At 38.3% G+C, this 25,538-nt stretch overlaps 1 protein-coding gene across 1 annotated transcript in view; it reads right to left on the bottom strand.

The window, feature by feature from the left end:
- The window catches only part of ARMC3 (armadillo repeat containing 3), a 129,808-nt gene that overhangs the window by 58,298 nt on the left and 45,972 nt on the right, over positions 1-25,538 (bottom strand). The window contains exons 9-10 of the mRNA XM_027847901.1: positions 15,552-15,704; positions 15,259-15,364 (exon numbers count right to left, since the gene is read on the bottom strand). Of these exons, the coding sequence (XP_027703702.1) occupies positions 15,259-15,364; positions 15,552-15,704 (259 nt within the window). The remainder of the gene's footprint in view (positions 1-15,258; positions 15,365-15,551; positions 15,705-25,538) is intronic.

Raw genomic sequence — 25,538 nt, 5'->3', positions numbered from 1 at the left:
GAGCAGATTTGGTCTGAGTAGACAGGAGGGGATAGTGTGAGGGTGGGCAAGGTAGGGGTGATCTATGCTGAGGTAGTTGGCTCCAAGTAGTCTTCATCAGGGTGGTCTGATCCAGGGCACACCAAGGTCATTCGCTTTCCAGTTCTAGCCCTGAAGGTTTCTTGACCCTTTGGGGAATTAAAAATAACTAGCTTCAGGCTTTATGGGTCCTTGGCCAGACCCTGGTCTGAGTTCCAGAAGGCTAGTGCTGCATTCTCAGGACGAGCTTTTTATGTTGAACCTCACTTTCCTAGACCCTACAGTTTTCTTGCTCCATCTTTGTATGCAGCTAGGCTAGAAAAACATATTCCAATTTCCTCTTGGATTTCTTGATAATTTCTCTATGTGGTGCTTCCCCCCACCCCTTAATCCTTGCTGGAACAGTTGTGAAGGGGCTGGACTTTTATCTTTCCCAGCTTAGAGACCTTCTGTTCTCTATGATCTTTCAAGTCAATCAATCAACAAATATTTATTAAGTACCTACTATTTTTTTACATGTTACTCACACTGGCTCGGAAAACACATTTGCCAGTTTTTTTATGCAAAGATATAGTAAATAAAATAATGATACCTTTGAAATAATCACTATTATTCCCTGGGATAGTATTCATCTTAAGAAAAAAATTTGAAAACTAGGTCAAGAACTAGGTTGTGTAATTGATCAAAGTTTATATATATATATACATGCACACACACACATACATATATATACGTAAATACACACATATACATATACATATACACATACATACACACATATATAAAGACACTGATAAGGTCAGAATTCTAGTTACTGAACCTGGGCAGAGAAATTTGTATAAATAAATTGTAAACAAAAGAATACCCTTCCTATTATGAACAGTCAACGAGATATAAAAAGCCTGCTGTTTCGATGGAGAAAGGCTAAGAAAAAATGGTTCATTTGTTAATTTGTATGTTCAAGCACTAATAATATATTCACCCTGTATTATTACACAGTTCATGTGAAGTTGGGTTATGATTACATTGACTGTTATCAAGACCTTTCTGAGTGCTAACATCTTTAAAAATGACCAAAAAAATGCAAGAAAATCAGAAAATGTTATGGAGTCGTAGAATGTTTTTAAATCTTTTTTTTAAATTACCAGTGCAATTTTTCATATAACAATCCATTATGTCTAAAATATCATTTTAGGCATATTGAAAAAACCTCAAATTAAATTAGTTTGCATTACATTAAAATATAAAGTCGCTTTGTCCTAACCTTACCTCACCCCTCCCACTCAATTTTTACCTAAATTTCCACTAGAGGTCAGTATTAAGACACACTTATTTCCATACTGCTGGTGAAATAAATTGCATGTCAGAAGCACAAATTATGGTGATAAAGAAGCCACTATATAAAGATAATAATTATAAGACTTTAGTTATGCTAAATAACTTCATCTTAAAAATATACCAATTCTAAATCTTTTACCCATACTTGCATGTTTTTATTATTAGAATGCATTTTAACCTTTGACATCTTTGTATATTAATCCTATGGTCAATAAGTATCTAACATAAACTTATTAAATGATAAAATTATTCAGTGTGGATGGCAATCTTTCATCTTCTGCTAAGATATGGCCCAAGAGAAGTCTTTAATGTTGGATTTTTTTTAAGTTACAGAGATTTCACTTGCCCCTTTGCCATGCAAGGTCCTAATCTACTTTAACAACTATCAGAAAAAAGAATTATATCTGAAAACTTGTTTTATTAATCTAACTTAAGACCTTGTCATAAAAATATAATGATCAAAATGACCATTCTACTTTATCCCAGGTTATAATATGTAATCAAACATGTAGATAGCTCCAAAATTAAGCAGTCATCTATAGAATAAAATAAAATAAATAATAAAAATACATAAACAAGGAGGCAACCTCCTTGTTTACTTTTGCCATAAGGTAGGGATGAGAGGAGGAAGAAAAAAGTGTTACCTTACATTAGAGTGAAATTGTGTCTTTTGGGGGAGAGACAGGGGGTACATTCTACAAGCTGTGCCTTTCTTTGTTTGCAAAATACTTTTCTATTGGTAGATCTTCCTCTCGTCTCCATCAATATGACTTTCTACAAATATAGCACTCCATGAATAGTTTCAGTACATACATAAATACCATGTGAATCTTTGGAATTAAAACAATTGGAGGATAGTTCTCTAATTCTGTGCTTACTATAGGGAAATGTTACTATTCCTAATACAAAATGGCTGTCAACTTACAGTCATTAAAAGACCTCTAAACATTTATATACCTAAATACGAACACATACGCACTCATTACTTTGGGGATAGTTCTTGCCCTCTTGGGCATTTCTCTCTTCTGCCCTAGCACTTAGCCTAGTACAATTCACAAAGTAAGCACTTAATAAAAATGTGTTGAATTGAATTGAATTGATTCTCCTTTTTTTTATTTGACTGTTTAGGGCATACTTGCTATATCCATTTTGATCTATGGTTCCAGGATTGTATCACTCAGCTCTTTGTGGTCCTAACCACGAATACCTTTGCATCAGTAGCAACATCTTCCCAAGGGAAGAGCTCCTGCCTGTGGCATTCTACAAGGCAATAGCACAATAGCTATCGATTAACAAATACTCACTGAATGCCTACTATACACAAAACATTGCACTAGAATTAAGAGTTACAACTCTGGCTCTATATGTGGGGAGAGAAGCCATCACTTTAGTGCTAATGCTGCTCTCCTTTGAAGAATTAGACTCAAAGAACTTTTCTAGGGACCCATTCAATGGCCAAAGAAGAAATAAAAGGAAGTGTGAAATTTCATTGGGGGAAGAGTGATGGAAAGGTCTGATGGGGTGAGGGAGATTGCCTAAACTTGCTATCTTGGGGGAAGTATCTTAGACTAAGTAGATAATTATAATTTATTATAACTGTGTGTACATTAATGGCAAATTTGCCATATGTTTTCTCTAGCAAAATATGTGGACCTTTTAAAAAATTTAATGACATACATACTCATTCTCAGTTTAAACCATTTTCTAGCTCTCTAATCTTATAAAAGGTACCCATTTCCATATTTAATAGGACAAATAAAATTCTATTTTAATTTTTTGTTCATTGTATTTCCTATAACACGTATAGTACCTTAAAAATCTACCTCATATTTATTTCTTTTATCCTCAGATGATCTACTGAGAGCCCAAGTTAATCAGTTTTAGGCAATGTAACTGAGAAATACCAAGCATTTTCTTTCTTGTGGGATCATGTGTAAAGTCTAAAAATGAATTCTGATCAAATCCAACAGATGGCAGTGATGTTATAAATTAATGACAGAAAATTCTGAAGGTGATTTGGCCTAGTGACTAATTTGAAGCAGGGTCTACATGCTAATCATGAGTATTAAATTCAGCGTGATTAGTTTGATGTGAAAGGTAATAGGCAAATATGCTTTGTGATTTTCTAAAAAAACATATTCAGTTTTCCAAGAAATAGCATGACTGTTCCAAATTCCAAGACATCATAAAAATAGCTCATTCTCTAGCAGGATAATAAAGGAAATACAAAAGGCTAAAGATAGCCACTGCAATTGTTTGACTGACTACATCGTTTTCTCTTCTAGGCAAAATCTTCTATTTTCTTTGTCCTTCATCTTGTGGTAGCTGTTTCAACTTCTATATTCCTTTCTTTCTGTTCACATTATTTCACTTCTTTGATGATTCTTGCGATATCTTGTAGTATTCTTGTAGTATTTTGCAAGGCTGAGGCTTGCTAAAAACAGCACAATGTCATCTGCAAATAGGACCAATTAGAAAACCTCACCATCTATGTGGAATCCTTTTCCTTTTAGACTGTGTAGGACATTCTCCATGACAGTTGCAAATACCTTTGGCAAGCATAATCTCCCTGTTTTAAATTTTTTCTCGAGATAGAGAATCTCTAGGATTTATATTAAGGAAAAGTAAATAATCTTAATATAGGATTGAGAGACATCTTTCTGGAGGAGAATCTCGAAGGCTGTGTCAAATGGTATTTTGTAATCAAAAAACAATGAACACAATGGAATCTTGTATCTTCTATACCTATCAATCGTGCGATTGTTAAGATTATTTCATAGTGGAAAAGACATTTCATTAGAAGAGAAACTTTAAGGTGGTGTTTTGCTTTACTCAATCAAATGAATTTTTTTGGTAACCAAACAGTAAGCACAATGGAATCTTGTATGCTCATTGATCTCCTCATTAGTTGTATATTTCCATTGCCCTCTGTTTGATGTTCATTTTTAATTCTTTGGAGATTGATGTGTTCCATATTTCTCAGCTATACAAACACCACCAATAGGTTACTGTTATTTAAAAGATGGGCCTTTGTTCCTGGGAGAAGCTTGGGATGATTAAATTTTAAGTTTCCTGAAGACAGTCCAATTGGTCCTCTTCCTCCTGTTCAATCCTGGGTTCAGCTCATTGTCCGTTTATCTGGAATGCAGACAAGCCCAAGAGGCTATCCACAAGGCTGCAAATCCTAATTAGACATTCATCATACATTTGGTCTTTCCTGGGTTGGTGATCAGATCAAACTTTTTAAATCTTATGGCTCTCTTCCAGAAGGTTTTGCAATGTTCCAGAGCTTAACACATCTTACACAATGCCATCCACAAACAGGAACATCTGGAGAACGTCAGTACCTTACAGGAAATCCCTTTTCAATTCGGAATCTGCACTGGATCTCCTCCATCATAGTGGCAAACTAAGCACACATCCTCCTATTTTATGCCTTACCTGATGTTTATTAGCACCAGTTCTGTTATATTTTTCAAGGAATCTTGAATGATTTTGATTTATGGAGGGGGAGGTACTTTTTTGGAAGAGAGCTAGTGTTTTGCTATGCAAAATTAGATACTTTTTCATAATCAATAGTTAGCAGAGTGAGATCTTGTATTCTTTGCATCTTTCAGTCAACATAAGAGGTGGTAAAGATGTCATCCGTTGTAGAATATTGTTTATGAAAGCCTGCCCATTTGCTTATTAAGGATGCCCTGTATTTGTATAGATAGGAAAGTAGGCTTATAGGTTGGTGGTTATTGATGTTTTATTAGTTGCTTTTTTTGGCATTAATAAGGTCTGAGATTTTTTTCCCACATCATTGGTATCTTTCCATTCTTGAAATACCTTGTGAATCAGTCCTTCAATGTCCTCATAATTGCAATGCCTCAAGCACAATCTCTATGTAAACTTGGTTCAGTCTGGCTGCTGTTACCCTCTTTGCTCTCTTTAGTACCATTTCTTCTTCTATAAGCACATCTAGGACAGTGAAGTTAAGAGTCCAAGAACAGTAGCTCGATCATGTGATCCAAGTAGAGTCCTTGATAGTGAAAATGTAGTTGCTGCAGTCGAGTCTGACTCTTTGTGAGCCCATTTGAAGTTTTCTTGGCAAAGATATTGGAGTAGTTTACCATTTCTTTCTCCAGCTCATTTTATAGATAAGGAAACTGAGGCAAACAGGGTTAAGTGACTTGTCCAGGGTCACACAGCTAGTAAATGTCTGAGGCCAGATTTGAACCCAGGAAGATGAGTCTTCCTGACTTCCATCACCTGTACCACCTGGCTGCCCTGATAATGAAAACAGTTTGCTATTAAAGATTCTTTGCAGATCTTTTCCAATTGTCTTCTGTTTTAGGTCTGCCTTCCATTTTTATCCTTAAAAAACCCAATGAAGAGTTTGGTCAGTTGAATCTTTTGTCATGCTTCCTTTAAACTTGTTTTGTCCTCTACTATTTCTATTAGATAATGCTGTGAATTATTCTTTGTAAGATTTTACAAATAAGTTTGTATTCTAAATTAGTGTTGCCATTGGCAAAAAAGTCAAGTGTTTGCTGAATGAGGTGCTTTTTATGCTCTTTTGTTCTTGTGTCATAGAAATTAATTTACATTGACTAAACTTCAGTATGAAAGCATTATAATTGTTACAGATGCTGTGAATGCTGATATCATCTATGAAATATCAAATGTTATCTCTAGGGCAGATGAGTCTTAGATCTATTTGTCCAGCCCTAACATCTCTCCCGACTTCTACTCTTGTATTTCCAAATGCCTGTTAGATATTTTGAAGTAGATGTCCTACAAACATCTTAAACTCAACATGTTCAAAATTGAATTCATTATGTCTTCCCTTAAACCCTCCCCTCTTCCTCACTTCCCTGTTACCGTCAGTGGTATCACCAACCTCCCAATTACCCAGACTCAAAATCTAGGTATCATCCTCGACTGCTGTATCTCTCACCCCTCATATATTCAATCTGTTGCCAGGTCTGCCAAATTTACCTTCATAACATATGTCATATATGCCCCCTTTTTCTTCTTTGATACCACCACCATCTTGGTATAGGCTCTTATCACCTCATTCCTAGACTATTGCAAAAGCCTTCTTGATCTCTATGCCTCCAGTCTCTCCCCACTCTAGTTTATCCTCCACTTGAGTTTTCAAAGTGATCTTAAAGTTCAGGTCTGACCATGGTACCCCCTATTCAGTAAACTCCAGTGCCACCACCATTTCTTCAAAGACCAAATATTATTATTTTAAAGCCCTTCATAACCTGCCTTCCTCCTACTTTTCCAGTCTTCTTAAACCTGACCCCCACTCCATGGACTCTGTGATCCAGCAATGCTGGACTCCTTTCTATTCCTCATTTAAGACGCTCTGTCTCCAGATTCCATGCATTTTCACTGGCTTTTCATCTTACCTGGAATTGTCTCCCTCTTCATCTGTACCTCCTGTTTTCCCTAACTTCTTTAAGTCTCAGATAAAATCTCACCTTCTGAAAGAAGTTTTTCCTGATCCTCCTTTACCTAAGTGCCTTCCCTCTATTGATGATCTCCAATTTATACCATATATATGATATATGCATATATAATACACATATGTATATCTATTTGTCTTTTCACTTGGATGAATGGATGGTGACATTGAGTTGCAGGCTGCTGAGGTAGGTGGTTGCACTATGATGCTGACCTAATGCTCTATTGTTCTGCTCTCTGCTGGCCTGTTTTTTGCTTCCATCTGCTGCTCTCTGCTGTTTCCTTCTGGTAATCAATGGAATTTCCACTTGTGTGTGTGTGTGTGTGTGTGTGTGTGTGTGTGTGTTTCTTACTCCCATAAAGGAACAGGTGTCAACTCTTTTGTACATAGCCTCAAAGGCAATCATTTGTAATTTAAGTTAGAAAGCCACAAGGGGCAGCTAGGTTGCGCAGTGGATAGAGCACCAGCCCTGATGTCAGGAAGACCTGAGTTCAAATCTGGCCTTAGACCAAACACTTGACACTTACTAGCTGTGTGACCCTGGGCAAGTCACTTAACCCCAATTGCCTAGAAAAAAAAGAAAGAAAGCCACAGCCAATTTGCCAGCCAGTCCTCAGGACTAGTTTAAATTTATGTTTTTAAAAATAACTTTAATATTGTCTGAGATGCAACTCCCTGGCCTTAGTTTGCTATTTGACTTAAAAAGAAAAAATTCTTTTCAAATACTTTCTATACCCATGATACCAAGTGAGGTCCACGCATCTCAGGTGCAAAAATATAAGGGGATGGATGGATGGATGGAGCTTGTAACCTTGTTCTACTTCCCTGCCAGTAACAAAGTCATTGCTCTTCCTATACATGTGTATGCCACCCAATAAAATGTAAGTTCCTTGTGGGCACAGATGGTTTCATTTTTTGACATCATATCTACAGCCAGCCATGATGCCAAGCACATAGCAAGCACTTAATAAATGTATGTTAATTGGGCAATTAAGTGATCTTTTTCTGTGGTAGAATTAAGTATTATTGTGTAATGTTCTTACACACTGTTGGGTTTTTTGACCTACTCCCACTCCTTTTCCTTTTGTGTATTGTCCTCCTCTCACACCCCCTGATAAATAGGACCAGGATAAGAGAGGTTGGCATACTCTTTTCTTTTCATACCACCATTACTCATATCAATGACTTATCCTCCTTTACAGTTCACTCCATCCTACTTCTATCCTAATTGTTGTCATCTATGGACCTCCATGTCACACTCTCTTTTTCTTCCACAGTAAGTTCAGTACTGGGCACGCAGTCTTTTTCTCTACTCTAAACTCTGTCCCCTCCAAATACCCTAGCCTGCTTTCCAAATTCCTCAGCCTCAAGTCCCAAGACTTCTATCTTCAGTCTATTTTAACCACTCACAGGAGTGGTCATACTTTAGCTTCCCCCACCCAGCCTTCAGTATTTATTCATACGAATTTGCCTGAGATGCTCTAATTTCTAGTTATGGAACTAGCAAAGGAGAATACTTCAGCATTCTGGTTGTAAAGTGCTGAATTTCAACTAAGAATGTGACTCCAGATCAAGGTGTCACTCTCTGAAAATTTCCATCAGCCTATGGATTCACACAAGAGCTCTCCCAGGAGTCAGGAGAACAACGAGCCTCACACACCTCTGATCAAGTCTGCATTGCTGGGTTCATGCCTTCCGTTAATACCCACGTGTGTCTTTCCTGCCTGTATCAGCACTTCCCATTGGTCTAGAAACTCTGCTAAGGAGCCACATTGTCCCTTTGGCTGAGTCTCTCTGGGCTTAAATGAAGAGGATTAATTATATTACCCAGGATTGTTTTCTTCAACTTTCAGACTAGTGGAATGGGACTATGGTAAGTCGCAGTGAAGAGAACCAAGTCTTCCCCAGGCGCCATACTGGGAAGAGAAATCGTTTTGGTCCTTTATTAACTAAGCTACTTAAATTTTAGAATGGTTGGCACCATTGTAACCCAGCATATGTTTCCAAAGATCAAAAACAATTTCAACAGATTTTTGTAGAGATTAAACAAATTGAAGCTATTGATAATTGGATTACAGAAAGTGGTGGGGAGAAGAGGAAACGAGCATTTATTAATCACCTACTGTGTGCCAGGCACTGTACTAATAAGCACTTTACAAATATCTCATTTGAGGTAATGCAGATTATAATATTTCCTTTTATTTCTAGGTTATTTGTATACATTCAGACTGGTTTACAGTAAACTCAATAGATTCATTCAGACTAATTCACAATGAACTAATATACAAAAACTCAGCTATTCATTAATTCATTCATTTAACAGGCATGAATTCAGTCTCCATTACATGCCAGACACTGTGCTCAGTGCTGAGAATACAAAGACAAAAACAAACTGCCTGCCCTCAAGTAGCTTGAATTCTTCTGGGGCAATATAACACATACACAGAGAAGTAAATTAAAATGTATCCAAAGTAAATACAAAATAATTTTTTTTAGCCACCTGGGAGACATCAGGACAGGCTGCGTGCAGAGCTTCTAAGGGCAGGGGGAGGTGGTTTAGAGAGGATAGAATGCATTCCAAGCGTGGAGGGTAAGCCTGTATAAAGGCATGTAGATAGAAGATGATATACCCTGTCTAAGGAACAGCAAGTAGTTCCAGTCTGGCTGGAAGTGAAGGGGGAGTAATGGGTAGTCAGCCTGGACAGGCGGGCTGGAGCCAGAGAGTGAAGGGCTTTGTATTTGATGTTTGTATTTGATGTTTAAATGATGGGGAACCACTGAGGCTTCTCGAGTGCTGGAGTGGCATGGGCAGGTTTGGGTGTTAGGAATATTAGTTTCCTAGCAATGTGGAGAAGGATTGGAGAAAAGAGAAATGCACTGGGAAGGCTGATTAGGAAGCTAATGCAATGCTAGAGAAAAGTGGTGATTAAGGCCTGAACTGAGGTGGAGGTTTTGGATATAAACAAGAGGACAAGAGATATGGTGGAGGAAGAATTTACAACTGGCAACCATTTGGTTATGGGGAGAGCAGGAGAGAGGAGGAAGGGTCAAAGATAATTCTGAGTTTGCAAATATAGATGTCTTCAACAGATATAGAGAAGATTGAAAGAGGAGAGAATTTGGTGGGAAAGATGAGTTCTCTTTTGGTCACACTGAATTCGACATTTACTTGAAAATGTCTAACATGCAGGTAGTTGATAATGTGAGACTAAAGTGCAGAACAGAGACTAGGACTGGATATATAGATCTGAGAGATATCTGCATAGAGGTGATCCCATGGTTGCTGATGAGTAAGGAGAAAGACAGATGGACAGACCCAGGCAGAACCTTGGAAAGGAGGGACATGAATGATGATCCAGCCCAGAAGAATGTGTAGCAGCCAGAAATGTTAGAGAAGAAACAGAGCTCATTATTATGAAAACCTAGGAAAAAGAAAGTATATAGGAGGAAAGAGTGCTAAATAGTGTCAAATGCTTCAGAAGGGTCAAGAAGGGCAAAAGCTGAGAAAAGACCAGCCATATCTGACATTTAAGAGATCATTGGTAACCTTGTAAAGAGCAGTTTCAGTCCAAAGCTGTGTATGAAAGCCAGAATATAAGGGAATCAGGGGAGAAAGTGAAGACAAGAAAAGGAGATGAGTTTAAATGGCTTTTTTATGGCTGAAAAGGGACTGGAAATAGAGGAAGATAGCATGGAGAATTTTTTAAGGTTGGGGAAAACTCAGATATTTGTTAGCAGTAGAGAACGAGCCAATAGACAGAGAGGGGTTTAAACTAAATGATTCTGGGGGCAAACTGCCAGAGGAGATGGCAGAGAATAGGATCAATGACATAAAGTAGAGGTATTGGTGATGAGAAAGGCCACCTTTCCATCAGAAATTGGAACAAAGGAGGAGAAGATGAAAGATGCTGTAAAAAAAAGTTTTGAGATACAGAATAGGGGGAAAGTGAGATCAATATTAATGACCTCTAAGTATGAGAAGTCATCTGCTGAGAGGGAAGTGTGAAGAGATGATGTGGGAAGCTTGAGGAGAGAAGAAAGGTTTGGAACCTTTGTAGGAGCCACTGTGGGAGATGCAATAAGACCCAATTATGGAAGAATAAATGGACTGCCTTGTGTTGTAAGGGTCCAGCAGAGATAAGATAACAAATTTACAGCAGAACCAGTCAGCATGATTGTGTAACTTCTTCCAAAACCACTCAACAACATGTGAGTAAAGGTAGAGAAGTTGAATGGTGGTAGTGTGGGTGGAGTAGCATTCCAAAATTTGGGTTTGGTAAAGGACAAATGGTTATAGATTAAGGGGTAAGGATTTCAATACAGAGGGCAGTGGATAGTTGAACTGGTTAACTACAGGCTCAAGATTGGGAAGGAAAGGGGGCAGCAACGTGGCATAGTAGATAGAGCACTGGCCCTGAAGTCAGAAGAACCTGAGTTCAAATCCAGCCTCAGACCAAACATTTGACTCTTACTAGCTGTGTGACCCTGGGCAAGTCACTTAACCCCAATTGCCTAAAACAAACAAACAAAAAAAAAAAAGATTGGCAAGGAAGGAGAATTAATTAAGCCAGGATATAAGATAAGAGCAATGGCCTGGTAAAACACTGAGAGATAGAGACACTGGAAGTTGTTGTGAGGGCAAAGAATAAGTACAGGAGGAGTAAAGCATAGGGAAAGAAAGAAGGAATTTTAGAGTTCTTGCTCATAGAAGTGGTGATGGTGAGATCTGGTGGAGATGGTGAGATGACCTTCCATGTGTGTGGTAGAGGTTTAGAGTGGAGGTAGAGGGCCTGGCCGTTGAAAAGACTGATGAGCCAGAAGGTCAGAGTGTTTGAGAGAACATTGGTAAGTATATGGAAGTACCCAAGGATGAGGGCAGTGGTTGGAAGGGAGAGGGAGACTATGAGCCAGATACTAAATTCCCTGAAAATGGAAGGAGAATGATTTGGGGGCAGAGATGATTGCCATCAGGATCAAGAGCACTTCAAAGGATAAAACATTGCTAAGTGTTAATGGCAGAGAGATGATGTGGAAGTGGCCGTGGGGAACGAGTAAGCCTACACTTCTTCCAGAGATAGCCAGAGAAGGTACCACTAATACTGAAGGAGATGAACAAGGATTACAGTCTCCTTTGGAGGTGGGGTGGGACCTGGGGGGAGCGGGGGACCGGAAGGGGGCAGGAAAGTCTGATTGCTAGAAGATGGCAGGAGAGCAGGAGGAAAAGAGGAAGGGAAATGGAAAGAATATGGTCTTTGGAGTCAAAGGACTTGGGTTAATCTAATTCTGATACAGCTTTAGTCGAAGTAACCTAAGCTCTCTGGGCCTCAGTCTCTCATCTGCAAAATGTTGGAGTTGTCCTCTGATGTTCCTTTCTGCTCTCGCTCTATGATACTGTTTGTTTAAAATACTAGCACAAGGGATCCTGAAAGGGGTAACCTAAGGAGAGGCCAGAGCTGGCTAGGGACCAGTGAGGGACAGGACTGCGGTGCATGGTGATTAGAGAGGCGGGCTTGATATCAGCAGAAGGAGAATGGTTGTCTTTTAGGCAACCCACTTCCATTTTCCTGGTTTCAGGAGAAAAAGAGGTAGGTGTTTGCTAGCCATGTTTACCTATGGAATAGCATGATGAGAACCACGAAACAAACAAACAAACAAAAAACAGAGGCTTTTGAGTAGCCAAAACAGATACTGTAAACTCCATATACTTCCATTTGTAGGAAAAAAAATCTGTAGGTAGGCCTTCCTCAGAGCATATTCAGTTTTATTTTGTGCATAATTCTAGTAAGTCAGGTCATTGGTTTCCTAAGTCCTATCAAATCAGAAGCAGAAGGTGAGAAGGGGAGAGTGGTTGCCACAGGCAGACTCTCTGACAGGATTGAGGAATTATAGCAAAGGGGGAAGCAGAAAACTTGGGTTTACAAACAGCACAGAAACAAAAATTCAGGAAGCTCAGGCAATTGGGTTACAGCGCGGCTCAATAATCAATGTTCCCAATGATGATGGCAGCAAGCCAGAAGAGGTGCTTCATATATTTAAGGTCATAGATAATTATATTTCCATTCACAATAATTATCATGTAAAAAGGAAACAAACTTTGATGCTTAAGTTTATTTGGAAAATGAGGCAACAGAGAAAGAAATCAGGGCTTTGTTATTGTCATCGTTTTTACTCCATCTACTCTATTTACCTAGTTTTACTCTTATCAATTCTATATCTAAAATTAACTTCTAGATAATATAGCCATTTTTAAAAACCTCCTACTAAAGTCCTATTCCAGTGTTTTATGGCAAGGTGGTAACTCTGTGCTCTGAACAGGTTGGAATTTAATCTTTTAAAAATCACAGTAGAAAAGTATTTTTAAAAATTAAAATAGCATTTCTTCTCTGTTTTTGATTACATTATTCATTTTTTTCTTGCTGTTGTTCAGTTGTTTCAGTCATGTTCGAATCTTCATGACCCCATGTGGAGTTTTCTTGGCAAAGATACTGGAGTGGTTTGCCATTTCCTTCTTCAACTCACTTGACATATGAGGAAATCGAGGCAAACAGGATGAAGTGACTTGCCCAGGGTCACACAGTAAATGTCTGAGGCCAGATTTGAACTCAGGGAACTAAGTCTATCCATTATGCCATTTAGCTGCCCCTACATTACTCATATCACATTAGGTTTATATTACAGGATAAATTTATAAATTAACCATTCTAAAGGACTTGTTAGGAGATCTTTATATATTAATGACTAAATATTTTTGTTTTTATTACTCTTGTTGAATCTAGATAGTATTCTACCTTATAACATAAAATTTAGCAAAATTGTGGCTAAATTTAATTTTTTCCTGATAAACTTTTTTTAATCGATTCAAGTGACATAATTTATATAAATTTTTGTTAGGGGTATTAGAATTTTGACTAAGGTTAAATAGTTTAGAAGGTGAGGAGAAATAGTAGCTATATAGCTAACCCATCTCCTTTACCCAAAGAAGGAACACAGGGAATCAGAAAGAATAATGGATAATGAGTTAAAATGAATAGTAGCAATTAGGAATATGAAAGAACAAAGCCTGATCCAACAGATGAGAAATTTGTGTTATAGTACATTACCTTATTTATTTTCATAAGTGTTTAAATATGAAAGAAAATTCAAACAATATTTAGTCCTTTTTTATCTTATGCACGGTGATTATAAAATATTAAAAAAAAGGTTATACAAATGACAGAATCTTCAAAATGAGCAGGCCTAAGCTGAATGGAAAAACTAAAAGGAGAATTGTTATTTCAAGAATTAGCCCATGGTGGGGCAGCTAGGTGGTGCAGTACATAGAGCTCTGGCCTTAGAGTCAGGAGGACCTGAGTTCAAATACGACCTCTGACACTTGACACTTCCTACCTGTGTTACCCTGGGCAAGTCATTTAATTCTAAATGCCTCATCAAAAAAAAAAGAATTAGCCCATGACCAGTTTTTTTATGAATTTCTTTAAATATTTGTAAAGATAAAATCCAGGACAGCTTTTATCACATCAGGATGTTTATTTCAGATCTGTTAGAAAAGTTAGATAACTTTTTAGTACCTCTGGTACCCATTTGCACCAATGTGATTATGTTGAACTTTTAGTAAATTCGTTGTTTTAAAAGAACTATTCACTATGACATAGTATTCTGAAAGTTTTGCATGCCCTTGTGAAATAATGAATATTAATTTGAGAAATTACTAAACATGTCAAAGATTATTAATGGGACTGTTATTTTTCTTTAATGGTATATATTTTTGCCATGTTAAATTTTGTTATTCCATTTAGCTATTACAAAATATTTGTCTAGGAGAGATGGAAAGACAAAAAGACTGGGGAAAGGGAAGAAAAAAGTGAGTAAGAAAAAGAGAGCTGGCATGTGTTTGAGGGGCATGTTTTCTAAGTTATAAAAGCATTAATTTTAGTAATGCTATCACTAGAGAAATATTTTTGTAAAAAATGGCAATTCTGGTGCCAAATATATATATCATTATATTCTTCAAGAATTTCCTGAAAACAACTTGTATAGTGTTTTATAGAACAACATTCGTATCCAGATATTGATTCCTAGAATAAGCACTGGCATTTTTCTATAAGTCATTCTTTTAACATTTTTATTTCTTTCTAGTTTTTCAGGATTATTTCAAAAAATCTTTATTTTTATTTGTCCTTTAACTGGAATTTACCATTTGCTTGAATTAAATGATCTTCACAAATTCAACAAACCAGAAAATAGGGATTTCTCAATGCCACCAGAAAGTTTTTTTTTTTTTTATGATTCAATATGCTTTTATAGGTGAGCTGGAGGGACTGGTCTACAACAGACCACCTGAGAACATTAGGAAAATTACTTTGAAATGAAAAGATGGTCATTGGGACATCCCACAGTGCTGAACAGCCACGTGACAAATAAAGGCATGAGATCTTTAGACTTACTTTGCATTGACTTGATTTGCTGTGGTCAGGTTAGCCAGTGCGAGAGAGGCCGCTTCTTTTATATCATCATTTTCACTTCTCAGCAACTGAACTATCTGTGGGATCCCTTTAAAATATAGATAAAAAATGTGACTAAATAAATTATAAGACACTAGAGGGTCATACCCTGGAGAAGGAGCAAACTTCTCCATTATCTTTGCCAGGAAAACCCCAAAACGGAGCCACAGAGAGTTGGAAACAACTGAAAAGGACTAAACAACAGTATCAGTGTAGGATATCACATTTCATATTACCTTGAGTATTAAAAAACTCTTTGGTGGCCAAACTCTCAGACATTGCTGAAATCACTTCGGCAGCTGCAACTTTCGTCCCATCATTTTCAACTCCCAAAAGGGTTATGAGACATTTCTCCACCTCTTGTTCATGCAGAATTTTTCTATTTTCAGCTTTTTAGAAAGAAAAAGAAAATTACTTTTTAAAAACTGCTACAAGGGAGCAAGGAGTAGGCTGTCAATGGGGTTTAAGCACAATCACCAAAGTAAGTTCTTCAAGAATGTGAGAATGTTACTTTCAACTTTAGTGATAAAGAGGCTAAAGAACAGAAAACTTCTACCTATTTAGCCTTTAAGAGCCAATGAACTTATTATTCACATTTCATAGTATTAGCAAATATAATCTTTTCTAACGCTGTCATCATGGAAATTACCCTTTAATAAAGAGGCTAGCAGGCCTCCAATTATAGACTGTTAATCAGAGGGATGCTGGTCAATGTTAAAAAAAACAAAAACAAAAAACTATCTCTCTGAAAAACTATGCATGACACACTTTCATATTTAATCTGCATCATTGACATTTTCTCCATTCCTTTCTTAAGTATAAACAATCAACAAAACAAGAAATCGGGCTCTGGTGTGTGCTATAGACCAATTTTCTTTTTTCTTATACAGAACATTTTATTTTATTTATTTTTTAAATATTTTTTTTTATTTTTAGGCAATTGGGGTTAAGTGACTTGCCCAAGGTCACACAGCTAGTAAGGGTCAAATGTTTGGTTTTGGTCTGAGGCCGGAGTTGTACTCAGGTTCTCCTGACTTCAGGGCCAGTACTCTATCCACTGTGCCACCTAGCTGCCTCTATAAACCAATCTTCAAGGATGTAAATGCTCACACTGAAAATTGAACGATAGATTTCTTTGATCAGGTGTGAGTTAACTGCAGTACACCCTCAATAACTCTATGGTTATTTAAAGGCTACTTGGGGGAAAGGGAGGGAGTCCAGATCTGTGATTTCATCAATCTAGGAAATTCCTGGTAAGGAAAGTGTTCCCTACCTTCCCCAGCTGCAGATGAGAGTATGGCAACACTGTCTGTAATACATGGTCTTAGAGAATTGTCTGGGGGTACCAAGAGGTTAAATGACTTGCCCAGAGTCACACAACATATATCAGAGGCAGGATTTCAGAACCCAAGTGTTCCTGATTTCAAGATCAGTCCTCTATTCATTACACATGATTTTTGTTGCTTTTTGTCCTTGGTTCTCGAAGAGGACCATGACACCAGGGAGGTGATGCCATGATGTGCAAGTGATTTGGATTTAAGTGAGGGAAGGCTGTGTGAAGTCACCAGCCTCAGTTTCTCCTCTGGAGTCCGAACTACTGGAGACAGCCCAGGATGCAGTGGGGGACCTTGGCCTTTTCAAGCTAAGGTCTTTAACAGGTATCAGTTTGACTGAAGCAGTGCCCATTCAGTAATTAACACTTAATAAAAATGAGGCAAAGAAGGGCCTCTTTAAAAAAAAAATAGATCTGGGAGGAGAAGACCCTCAGGGTTTCTGGACAAAACAGAAATAATTATTGCTTACATTCATTCTGAGAAAGAAGTAAAAGATCAGACCAACCTTAGAAAAATTATATTGGATGTTGAGGGTTTTCATTAAACTTAGCATGACATAATTGGTCTTTTATTTTTATACACACATACCTCACAGACCAATTATTTCTTCAGTTTGGGCACTCCTACAATTAATACATGCCTTAGTAGATGGTTTTCATCACTTACTATGGTAGAATAATTCATTACTCTGTATTAAACCTGAGTTATTGGTCTCTTTGGACTCAGCAAGACTGGACCTCAGACCACTTTAGTCCATGCTCTTAGGTTTTTCTAGCTTGGTGAGCCCTACCAGCTCTAATACTCTACTGGCATGATTTTTGGAGATCCCAGGGTCATGTTTGGATCAGATGAGAACAAGAAGTTAGTGGAGGACAGAGCTTGAAATCATTGTTTATAATGATAAATGGGAATTAAAATAATGAAAGCATTCATAAACCATACCTTTATTTGAATAAAAATAAATGTGACATACATGCAGATGTGAATATATATGTATGTATATATGAACAAGCATTTATCAAAGGCCTATTATGTGCCATATACCATATTAGATGCTAGGGATAAAAATATATAGGATAAAATTCTTTTTTTCTCAAGGAGTGTGTATGTGTATATATCTATATATAATCTATCTGCATACACAACCATACATATATATCCATACATCCATACACATATATGCATATATATATATCAATACATATATGTATATATGTATGGTGACAGAGAATATGGATTTGTCATAATCTTCTAACCAAGTCACACAGAACCAGAATGAAAAATACAAATATGTTTTCACCTAAACATCAGGTACTTTCCTTTTTCTATCTTGGCCTTTGGATTTGGCTGTATTTGTTATAAATAAAATTAAAATTAGTAAATAAACATGATAAAATCATTTCATCAACTTGAAGTAGAAAATTGTTAAATGCCACAATAACTATTTTTATCTTCTACAGCTAATTCTAAGTAATTCAATTCCTATTTTATCAAAAGCATGTGCTGGGCAAAAAATTGTTGAGCAGATTATGCCCTAGAGAGGTACAGGAGACTGGTTTGACAAGTAACAAGAGTTCACAGTTGGTCTGTTTCTTACCAATTTAGTTAATTATTCTTTGTAAAGTTTGGTCATGAGTTTAGATTCTTTATAAATTAACTTTTAATAAAATAAATTTATATCATAAGGGAAGGATGGCTAATTATGTTTAATAATAAACCACTATATAAAAGACTGATTTTACAGATTCAAAAAAATCTTAACAATTTATAAGAATTACATGAAGAAACAAATTTAATTTTTAAAAAAAGTGTGCATTTCCTTTTAATTCAAAAGTATTATTCAAGATTTTTTCTGAAATTATTGGCAACTAAATATTATTTTTGTTACCAAATGCTTGCCTCCCTTTTACAGTGATTAGCTATTTACATGCAACAATGAATCATCTTTTTAACAGTTATTATCTTTGACCCTTCACTCATCTGAACATATTGACCTGGAAAGAGTAGATGTAATGTGGTCAGTACAGGCTTCTTCTGTTCAAGAGCTTCAAGCCATTAATGAACCGTGTTTAATCATTCTATCCTTTTAACCTTTTAATCTCTTAATTTAAAACTGAACTCAACCTGTCCATAAACATGTTTAGTTTAAATAGAAATCTGTATTTAAACATTTGACTCTTTAATATATTCATTTCCAAAATATAGCATTGGGAAGATTCCATCTAACCATAATATTTGAAAATTTAATACAGTTTGATCCAAATAGCTATGTTCACAAAGTACTTCATGACATATGGAGCTTTCTTTTTCAAATCCAGCTTTCTAAATAGACATCTACCAATGTCACTTTTTTAAAAATGACATCTTAACATTCATTGTCAAGAGAGCTAATTTAGGAAACCGGCTTTATAGTAGGTAACTGTTACTCCCCAAAATAGTACATATATAATTATTGGAGAAGTAAAAAAAATCATTTAAATCAATATCGCAGGTAATTAGTTTCCCAACCCTGCTGGGAATGTTCTAAAAATCCAGCTGTGTTCACCAAACCTCAAAAGTGCAGACTGCTGTGTGGTTATAACAGATTTGAAAGATGAAAAAACCTATCAGCTCAGTACTTCGTTGAATTCCTACACCAAGTGAAGCATTTACATTTTAATTACAGAAACAGTGAAGATGTATATGCGAGGTAAGCTGTTAGTACAGTAATGAACCTTAAAACAGTGATTTTTAGTGCCACTTAAAAAAAAAGACACGGAATTTTGTCGTCACAAAACTCTCGTTCATACTGATTTTCTTTCCCGATCTAAGCAGTTGCTCTTGTATTAACTTCATCCCTAATGCCAAGTTAATGCGAGTCCATAAACCTAGCTGGGAGCAATGTAATGAACTCTTTCATCCTCCTGGTGTTGGGTCAAAGGCTGAGCAATCTTGGTTTTACACGTGGTGAGGATATGCAACTTTTTCACTCACCTCGGCTGAATTTCCTGTTTTATAGCCACTATTTAAAAAAAAAAATGTGTCACATATGGTTCTTGGCATTGGGGATCAGAGGAGGGCCCAGGAGTTGTGATTTCATCAGCATGGGGAATCCCCAGTGTGGAGACTCCTTCCAAAGATTTACTATTCATCTGTACTTTGTAATGAGGGCATGTAGTGCATTCAGAGAGCGTATAATTGCATTTGCGCAATAACCATACATAGTAGATGCAGAAGGGCAGCTAGGTGGCGCCATAGTGCACAGAGAAGTGAAGATTCATTCCTGAATTCACATCTGGCCTCAGATACTTGCTAGCTGTGACCTTGTGCCGGTCACTCAACCTCTTCCAGATCTAGTTTCCTTATCGGTAAAATGGGTAAATATTACCTCATCTACTTTTTGTTGTTGTTGTTGAAGCGAGACTATGAACTCAAGTGTTCTTGACTCCACATCCCAGGCTCGAGCCCGCCTACACCACCCAGCTGCCTAACTTTTACAGACAGAGTGCCAAGATCTATGTACTGGACATTTTCTAGGGTTTAAGATAGGGATACATACATACAAAAAATGGTAAATGTTTTTGTATTTCTGCTACTGTTTATTATTGGCGTTTTCAGACATGATTTTGTTTTACATTTTGACTTTTGAGTTTGTCATGTTAGGACTTGTGGGGACAGGACTAGCTAATAATCAACAAGCATTTATTAAATGTCTACTGTGTGCTGGGCACTGTGCTAGTGCCAGGGATACAGAGGCAAAAATGAAGCTGTCCCTGACTTCAAGTAGCTTACCTGGGGAGTTTAGGGAGGGGAGAACAAAGCATACACCTATAAATAAATGCAAAGACAGTACAAAGGAATAGCAACAGATAGATGGTAGATTTTGGGAGGGAGAGTACTAGTTTCTGAAGGGATCAGGGAAGGCCTCATGCAGGAGGTGGCATTTGAGCTGAGCTTTGGAAAATACCTGGGAGCTCTAGGAGGTAGAAGTGGGGAGTGCGTTGGGGGCCCAGCGGGCATCCATTCCAGAGGTTAGAAGACAGGAGATGGAATGCTGTGTATAAGGAACAACCAGCAGGCCACCTTGTTTGTAACACGGAGTAAGAGTAAATAGTGAGTGATGTGTGATCTTCCTGCAGAAGTGGGCTTTAAGGGTTTTAAATGTCAAACTGAGAAGTTTTTATTTTATCATGGAGGCAACAGAGAAACACTGAAACTTTTTGAGTAGGGGCAGATTTGTGCTTCAGGAATAACTATTTGGCAGCTGAGTGGAAGATAAATTAAGAGAGGGGGAAAGGAAGGAAGGAAGGGAGAGAGGGAGGGAGGGAGGGAGAAAGAAGGGAGGGAGGGAGAGAGGAAGGGAGCAAGGGAGGCAAAGAAGGAAGGAAGCATGTATCATATGCTTACTATATGCCAGGCACTGTGCAGCCTCTACAAATGTCTCATCTGATGCTCTCGACAACCCTAGGAGGTAGGTTCTATTATTATCCACATTTTATAGTTGAAGGAACTTCAACTCTGCCTTAGCAGAGAGAAGTTAAGTGACTGGTCCAGGTTCACACAGCTTGTAAAGTGTCTGAGGTGAGATTTGAACTCAGGTCTTCCTGACTTGAGGTCCAGTTCTTTATCCACTGAGCCACCTAGCTGATCTTAGGGAAATAAATTAGGAAGCACAGCAGGAAAATTGGAGTTTAGTTAAAGTGATGGAAAAGGAAGACAAGGGGTTAAAACTAGATGTTCACTTAATAGAGAGATGATAAGGTGGGCATAGGAGTCAAGGTCAGAAGAGTCCAGAGTCCTAAAGCCCTATCAAGACAGGAGTATACATAGGTCTAGGAAGGCAAGCAGAGGCCAGGGTCTACCAAGGCATGCAGTAAAAATTAGTTCAACAAGAAAAGCATTAAACAAGAAGGTTGTGACCTCTGATCCTATAGCATAGGGCACAGGCTTTTTGCATTCTCCACCCCATCCTTCCCCCTGTTTTTCTATTTCCTGGATATGGGTTGCTGTTGCTTTCAGCTTTGAACAGGATTATAAAAAGATTAGAAGACTAGAGATGAAAACTCAGATAGAGGAGATTAGGAATCCCTCACAGTACCTCACAGAGGTTAAGCAAGGATAACACAGGGTTATCCTCACACTTTTGAGGAGTCTTGTTGGCATAGGGATTTGTAAGACATGGGAGTTTGTGGAAACATGCGCTCTCATGTGCTTATTGGGCTGATAAACATCACTAATTAGCCTGTCTCAATCAAAGGCAGTGCCACCCTCAGGCAGTCACAGCTGATGGTGCTCAGTGTAGATGTATCACCTAGAGTTAGGTACTTGCTGATGAGCTGCCCCAGCGAGTGAGTACCTGCACCAACAATGGGGTCCATTAAAAACGTCACGCACACATGAGCAGCAGGGACTTGTAAGAGCCAGAGGAGGAGAAGAATTCCTCCACGTTGGTTTTGGTCTCCATGATTTCCACTCATCCAGTGTGAAGTTCCCAGAGTTGTGTTCCCTTAAGCTCCATCCTAACGCCATTGTTCTACCTACAGTCACTGTGGGACCAATGGAATCACTCGTCTGGTCTGCTTCTCCAGTCCTGGTGGCTCTCTGAGAACTAGCAATCACACCCCCGACTTCCTTTCAGGTAAAGCAGAAGGTGGCTTTGGTGTTTGGGGGACAGTGCCTCTTGGCACTTAGAATTTAGCCCTACATTTTTTTAAACTAAGCAGGCCTGTGTGGTTGATAGGCAAGGTGGGTGGGCCTATGTTAGATTGAATGACAATTTTCCTGAAGTGCAGGTCTGACCATGTTGTTCCCTTACTTAGGAAACTTCACTGGTACCCTATGGTGCACTTTCAGGATCAAACAGAAACTTCTGTTGGGCATTAAAAACATTTGACAACCTCAGCCCTCCTTCCTTTTCAGATTCTTGCACGCTTTTCCCTTTCACAAACTCCATAGCGGCCTCCTTGGTGCTGTACTCCCACTTGACATACTACACTATCTTAGCTTTCTGTGGCTTTGCACTGGATATCTCCCATTCCTGGAATGCTCACCCTTCTTCAAGACTCAGCCAAAGCTAGGTATTTCCTAGTCCCTTCAGCTGCTAATGCCTTCTTCTCTGTGGTTCCCTTGTATGTGCTTTCTATATGTGTTTTCTGTATACCTGTTTTGGTATATGTTGTCTCACTCATTAGACTGTATGTTTCTGAAAGGCAGGGACTCTTTCAATTCTGTCTTTGTACCCTCTCTTCCCCCAGTATCTAGGAAGGAAGGAAGGTAGCTAATAAGCAAACATTTATTAAGTAATTATAAAGTGCTAGACACTATATTAAGTGCAGGGGATACAAATACAAGTAAAAAGAAAAACAGTTGGGGCAGCTAGGTGGCACAGTGGTTAGAGCACTGGCCCTGGAGTCAGGAGGACCTGAGTTCAAATCCGACCTCACACACATAGCACTTACTAGCTATGTGACCCTAGGCAAGTCAGTTAACCCCATTGCCTAGCATAAAAAGGAAAAAGAAAAATAGTTCCTGCCCTCAAAGTGCTTACATTCTAATAGGGGAAGACAATGTACAAAAGGGGCCTGAAAAGGGAAGGGGAGGAGGGGAATGAAGATACCTAGTATAGGGGCATGATTTTCAAATCCAGAAAGTCTGGAATAGGCTTCAGGAGGCCCTGAAGGCAGACTGTCTTGGACCACTTCACAAAATGGAGCTTCCAAGAGAAACTCACCAATATAAGAAAGAGAGGTAGGTCTTGTGAAGGGATATTCCATGGTGAGGATGCAGCAGAGATGGCTGGATGTTCCAGAAAGCGTAAGTCCCAAATGCTGAGGGACGTTTCTGGATGAGGGTGCAGTAAAGGCACCTTTTTGAATTGCAAAAGGTCAGGAGGGGAACGGGGGGGGGGGGGAACACAGTGCCTAGCACACAGTAGGTACTTATATGTTTACTTGCTAGCTTGGTGCCTTTGATTGAGGAGCACAGCTAGAATTTTGTGAGATATTTGGTTATTCTCATAGGACATTGAAAGCTCCCATACCAATACTGAGCATTAGGCAGGAAAGAAGGCCTCAGTTGGAGTACCTGAATGAATTCAGGCATGTAAAAGCTATTTGGGGCTGGAAAAAGGCATCCTTAAAAGGGATTCTGAAGCACAGATTGAGTACTTCAAGATCATTTAGCTGGGCAACCTGATCCTAAAAGAGAGACGGATAACCTGATCTATCCGATGGACATGGTCACTGAATTAGAAGACAATACTGTCAACTGAAGGGTGAAACCTGTTCCAAAGGAATAGGGAGAAGGCCTCCTTGGTCAGGCAGGATTGGGGGGCCCATGCCACCAACAGCAGCAATTCCAGTGCTGGCAGTTTAGGGTAGGACATGGCCTGTGGTTTGAGAGAGGTGATGGACTAGAGATGTAGAATAAGATATGCGTTGGAAGACATGGCCACTCTGGTGATATCTTTTGTGTGTTTTGCTATACATATTTGTTATAAGGGAGGTACTCTTGGTGATAAGTTAGTAAGTAATGATAGATATGAAAAAAGCATCAGTAAAACATTTTTAAATCAAAAAAAGTATAGGAGGAAACATAAATAGGACAATTCTGTAACGATATTTTAAACTTTAATAGTTACATGTTTGTTTTAAAAATCATATGGAGCAGTTAGGTGGCACAGTACTGGGCCCTAGAGCACCGGCTCTGAAGTCAGGAGGACCTGAGTTCAAATTCAGCCTCAGACTGGACACTTGACACTTACTAGCTGTATGACCCTGGGCAAGTCACTTAACCCCATTGCCTCGTCAAAAAAAAAAATTTTAAAAAAATCATATACCGTGCTCCTACTTGTTCTTTCTATTGAAATGTTTGTTAATGATTATTAAATTCACATTTAAAAAAAGAAAATTTTAAAGGGGAAAAAAGCAGCAATAGAAATGTCTCACATAGGACCCTCAGCGTGGGTCCATATTTCTTATATAGAGATATAGGGCATCTGGCCCAGTGTTGTAGGCTGTCCTACCTTCCCTTGATGAGGGTTCTGGACAGTGCCCTTTCTCTAGACCAGGTTCAGAGAAGGTGGGGCTAAGATGCCCCTATGATTGATTCATAAATACTGGATCCTAGTTCTAAAGTCCCTGGAAGAAAAGGTCACTGGTGTGCAAAATAAAGTTAGGAGTGGGAAAAAGCAGATCCACACTTCTCAAAGTGTGGATTTGGATAGGTGAAGGTGACAGCTGACATTGACTGATGATGCCATGAAGCTTTTCCAAGTTCCTAGCAAAAACATTAAGGCAATAGTATGGTGGAGACCAATGGCACGTTTTTGCCAAACTGGGCATATTTATCATGCCAAAAAAGCATGGAAGGCAAAAAGAAATACACTGCAAAATAGGATAGGGCATCAGAGATCCTAGATCTTTCTGGTTTATTTTCTGTTGAATTTTGAGTCTCTGGGCTCATAGGTATTAATTAACTATGGCCAAAAAGTTGTCAGGTAGATATACATAATACTAAATCTATAGGGAGAGGGACTGTCTCTGTGATTTGAATAATACAGAGGACTTCCTCATCCCCTCCAAATGAAGAATCTTCCTCTATTAATAACAGGTTGGCCCTTTTTGTAATCTTGGAGAGTTGCTTAGAGAGTGAAAGAGTAACTGACTTGTCCAGTGTCACATAGCCAGGCTGTGTCAGAGGCAGGACTTGAATCCAGGGCCTCTTACCTCTATCCACCATGTGGAGCATCTTCTCTAGTCTATACTGAAAATAATTTAGAAAAAAATAAAGAAAATAATATAACTTTCTTTGATGATAACTTCAGAGGGTCATTACACTGACAAGGGACAGGAAGCCAATTAGAGGCAGCATGGCGGACAAAGGGCTACACACTCCTGCCTTAAACACTAA

The sequence above is a fragment of the Vombatus ursinus genome, unplaced genomic scaffold (genome assembly GCF_900497805.2).
Source record: "Vombatus ursinus unplaced genomic scaffold, bare-nosed wombat genome assembly UNPS02005459.1, whole genome shotgun sequence".
Taxonomy (NCBI): Eukaryota; Metazoa; Chordata; class Mammalia; order Diprotodontia; family Vombatidae; genus Vombatus; species Vombatus ursinus.
Note: the sequence above shows the minus strand (reverse complement) of the source record. Positions and strands in the feature narration are given on the sequence as shown.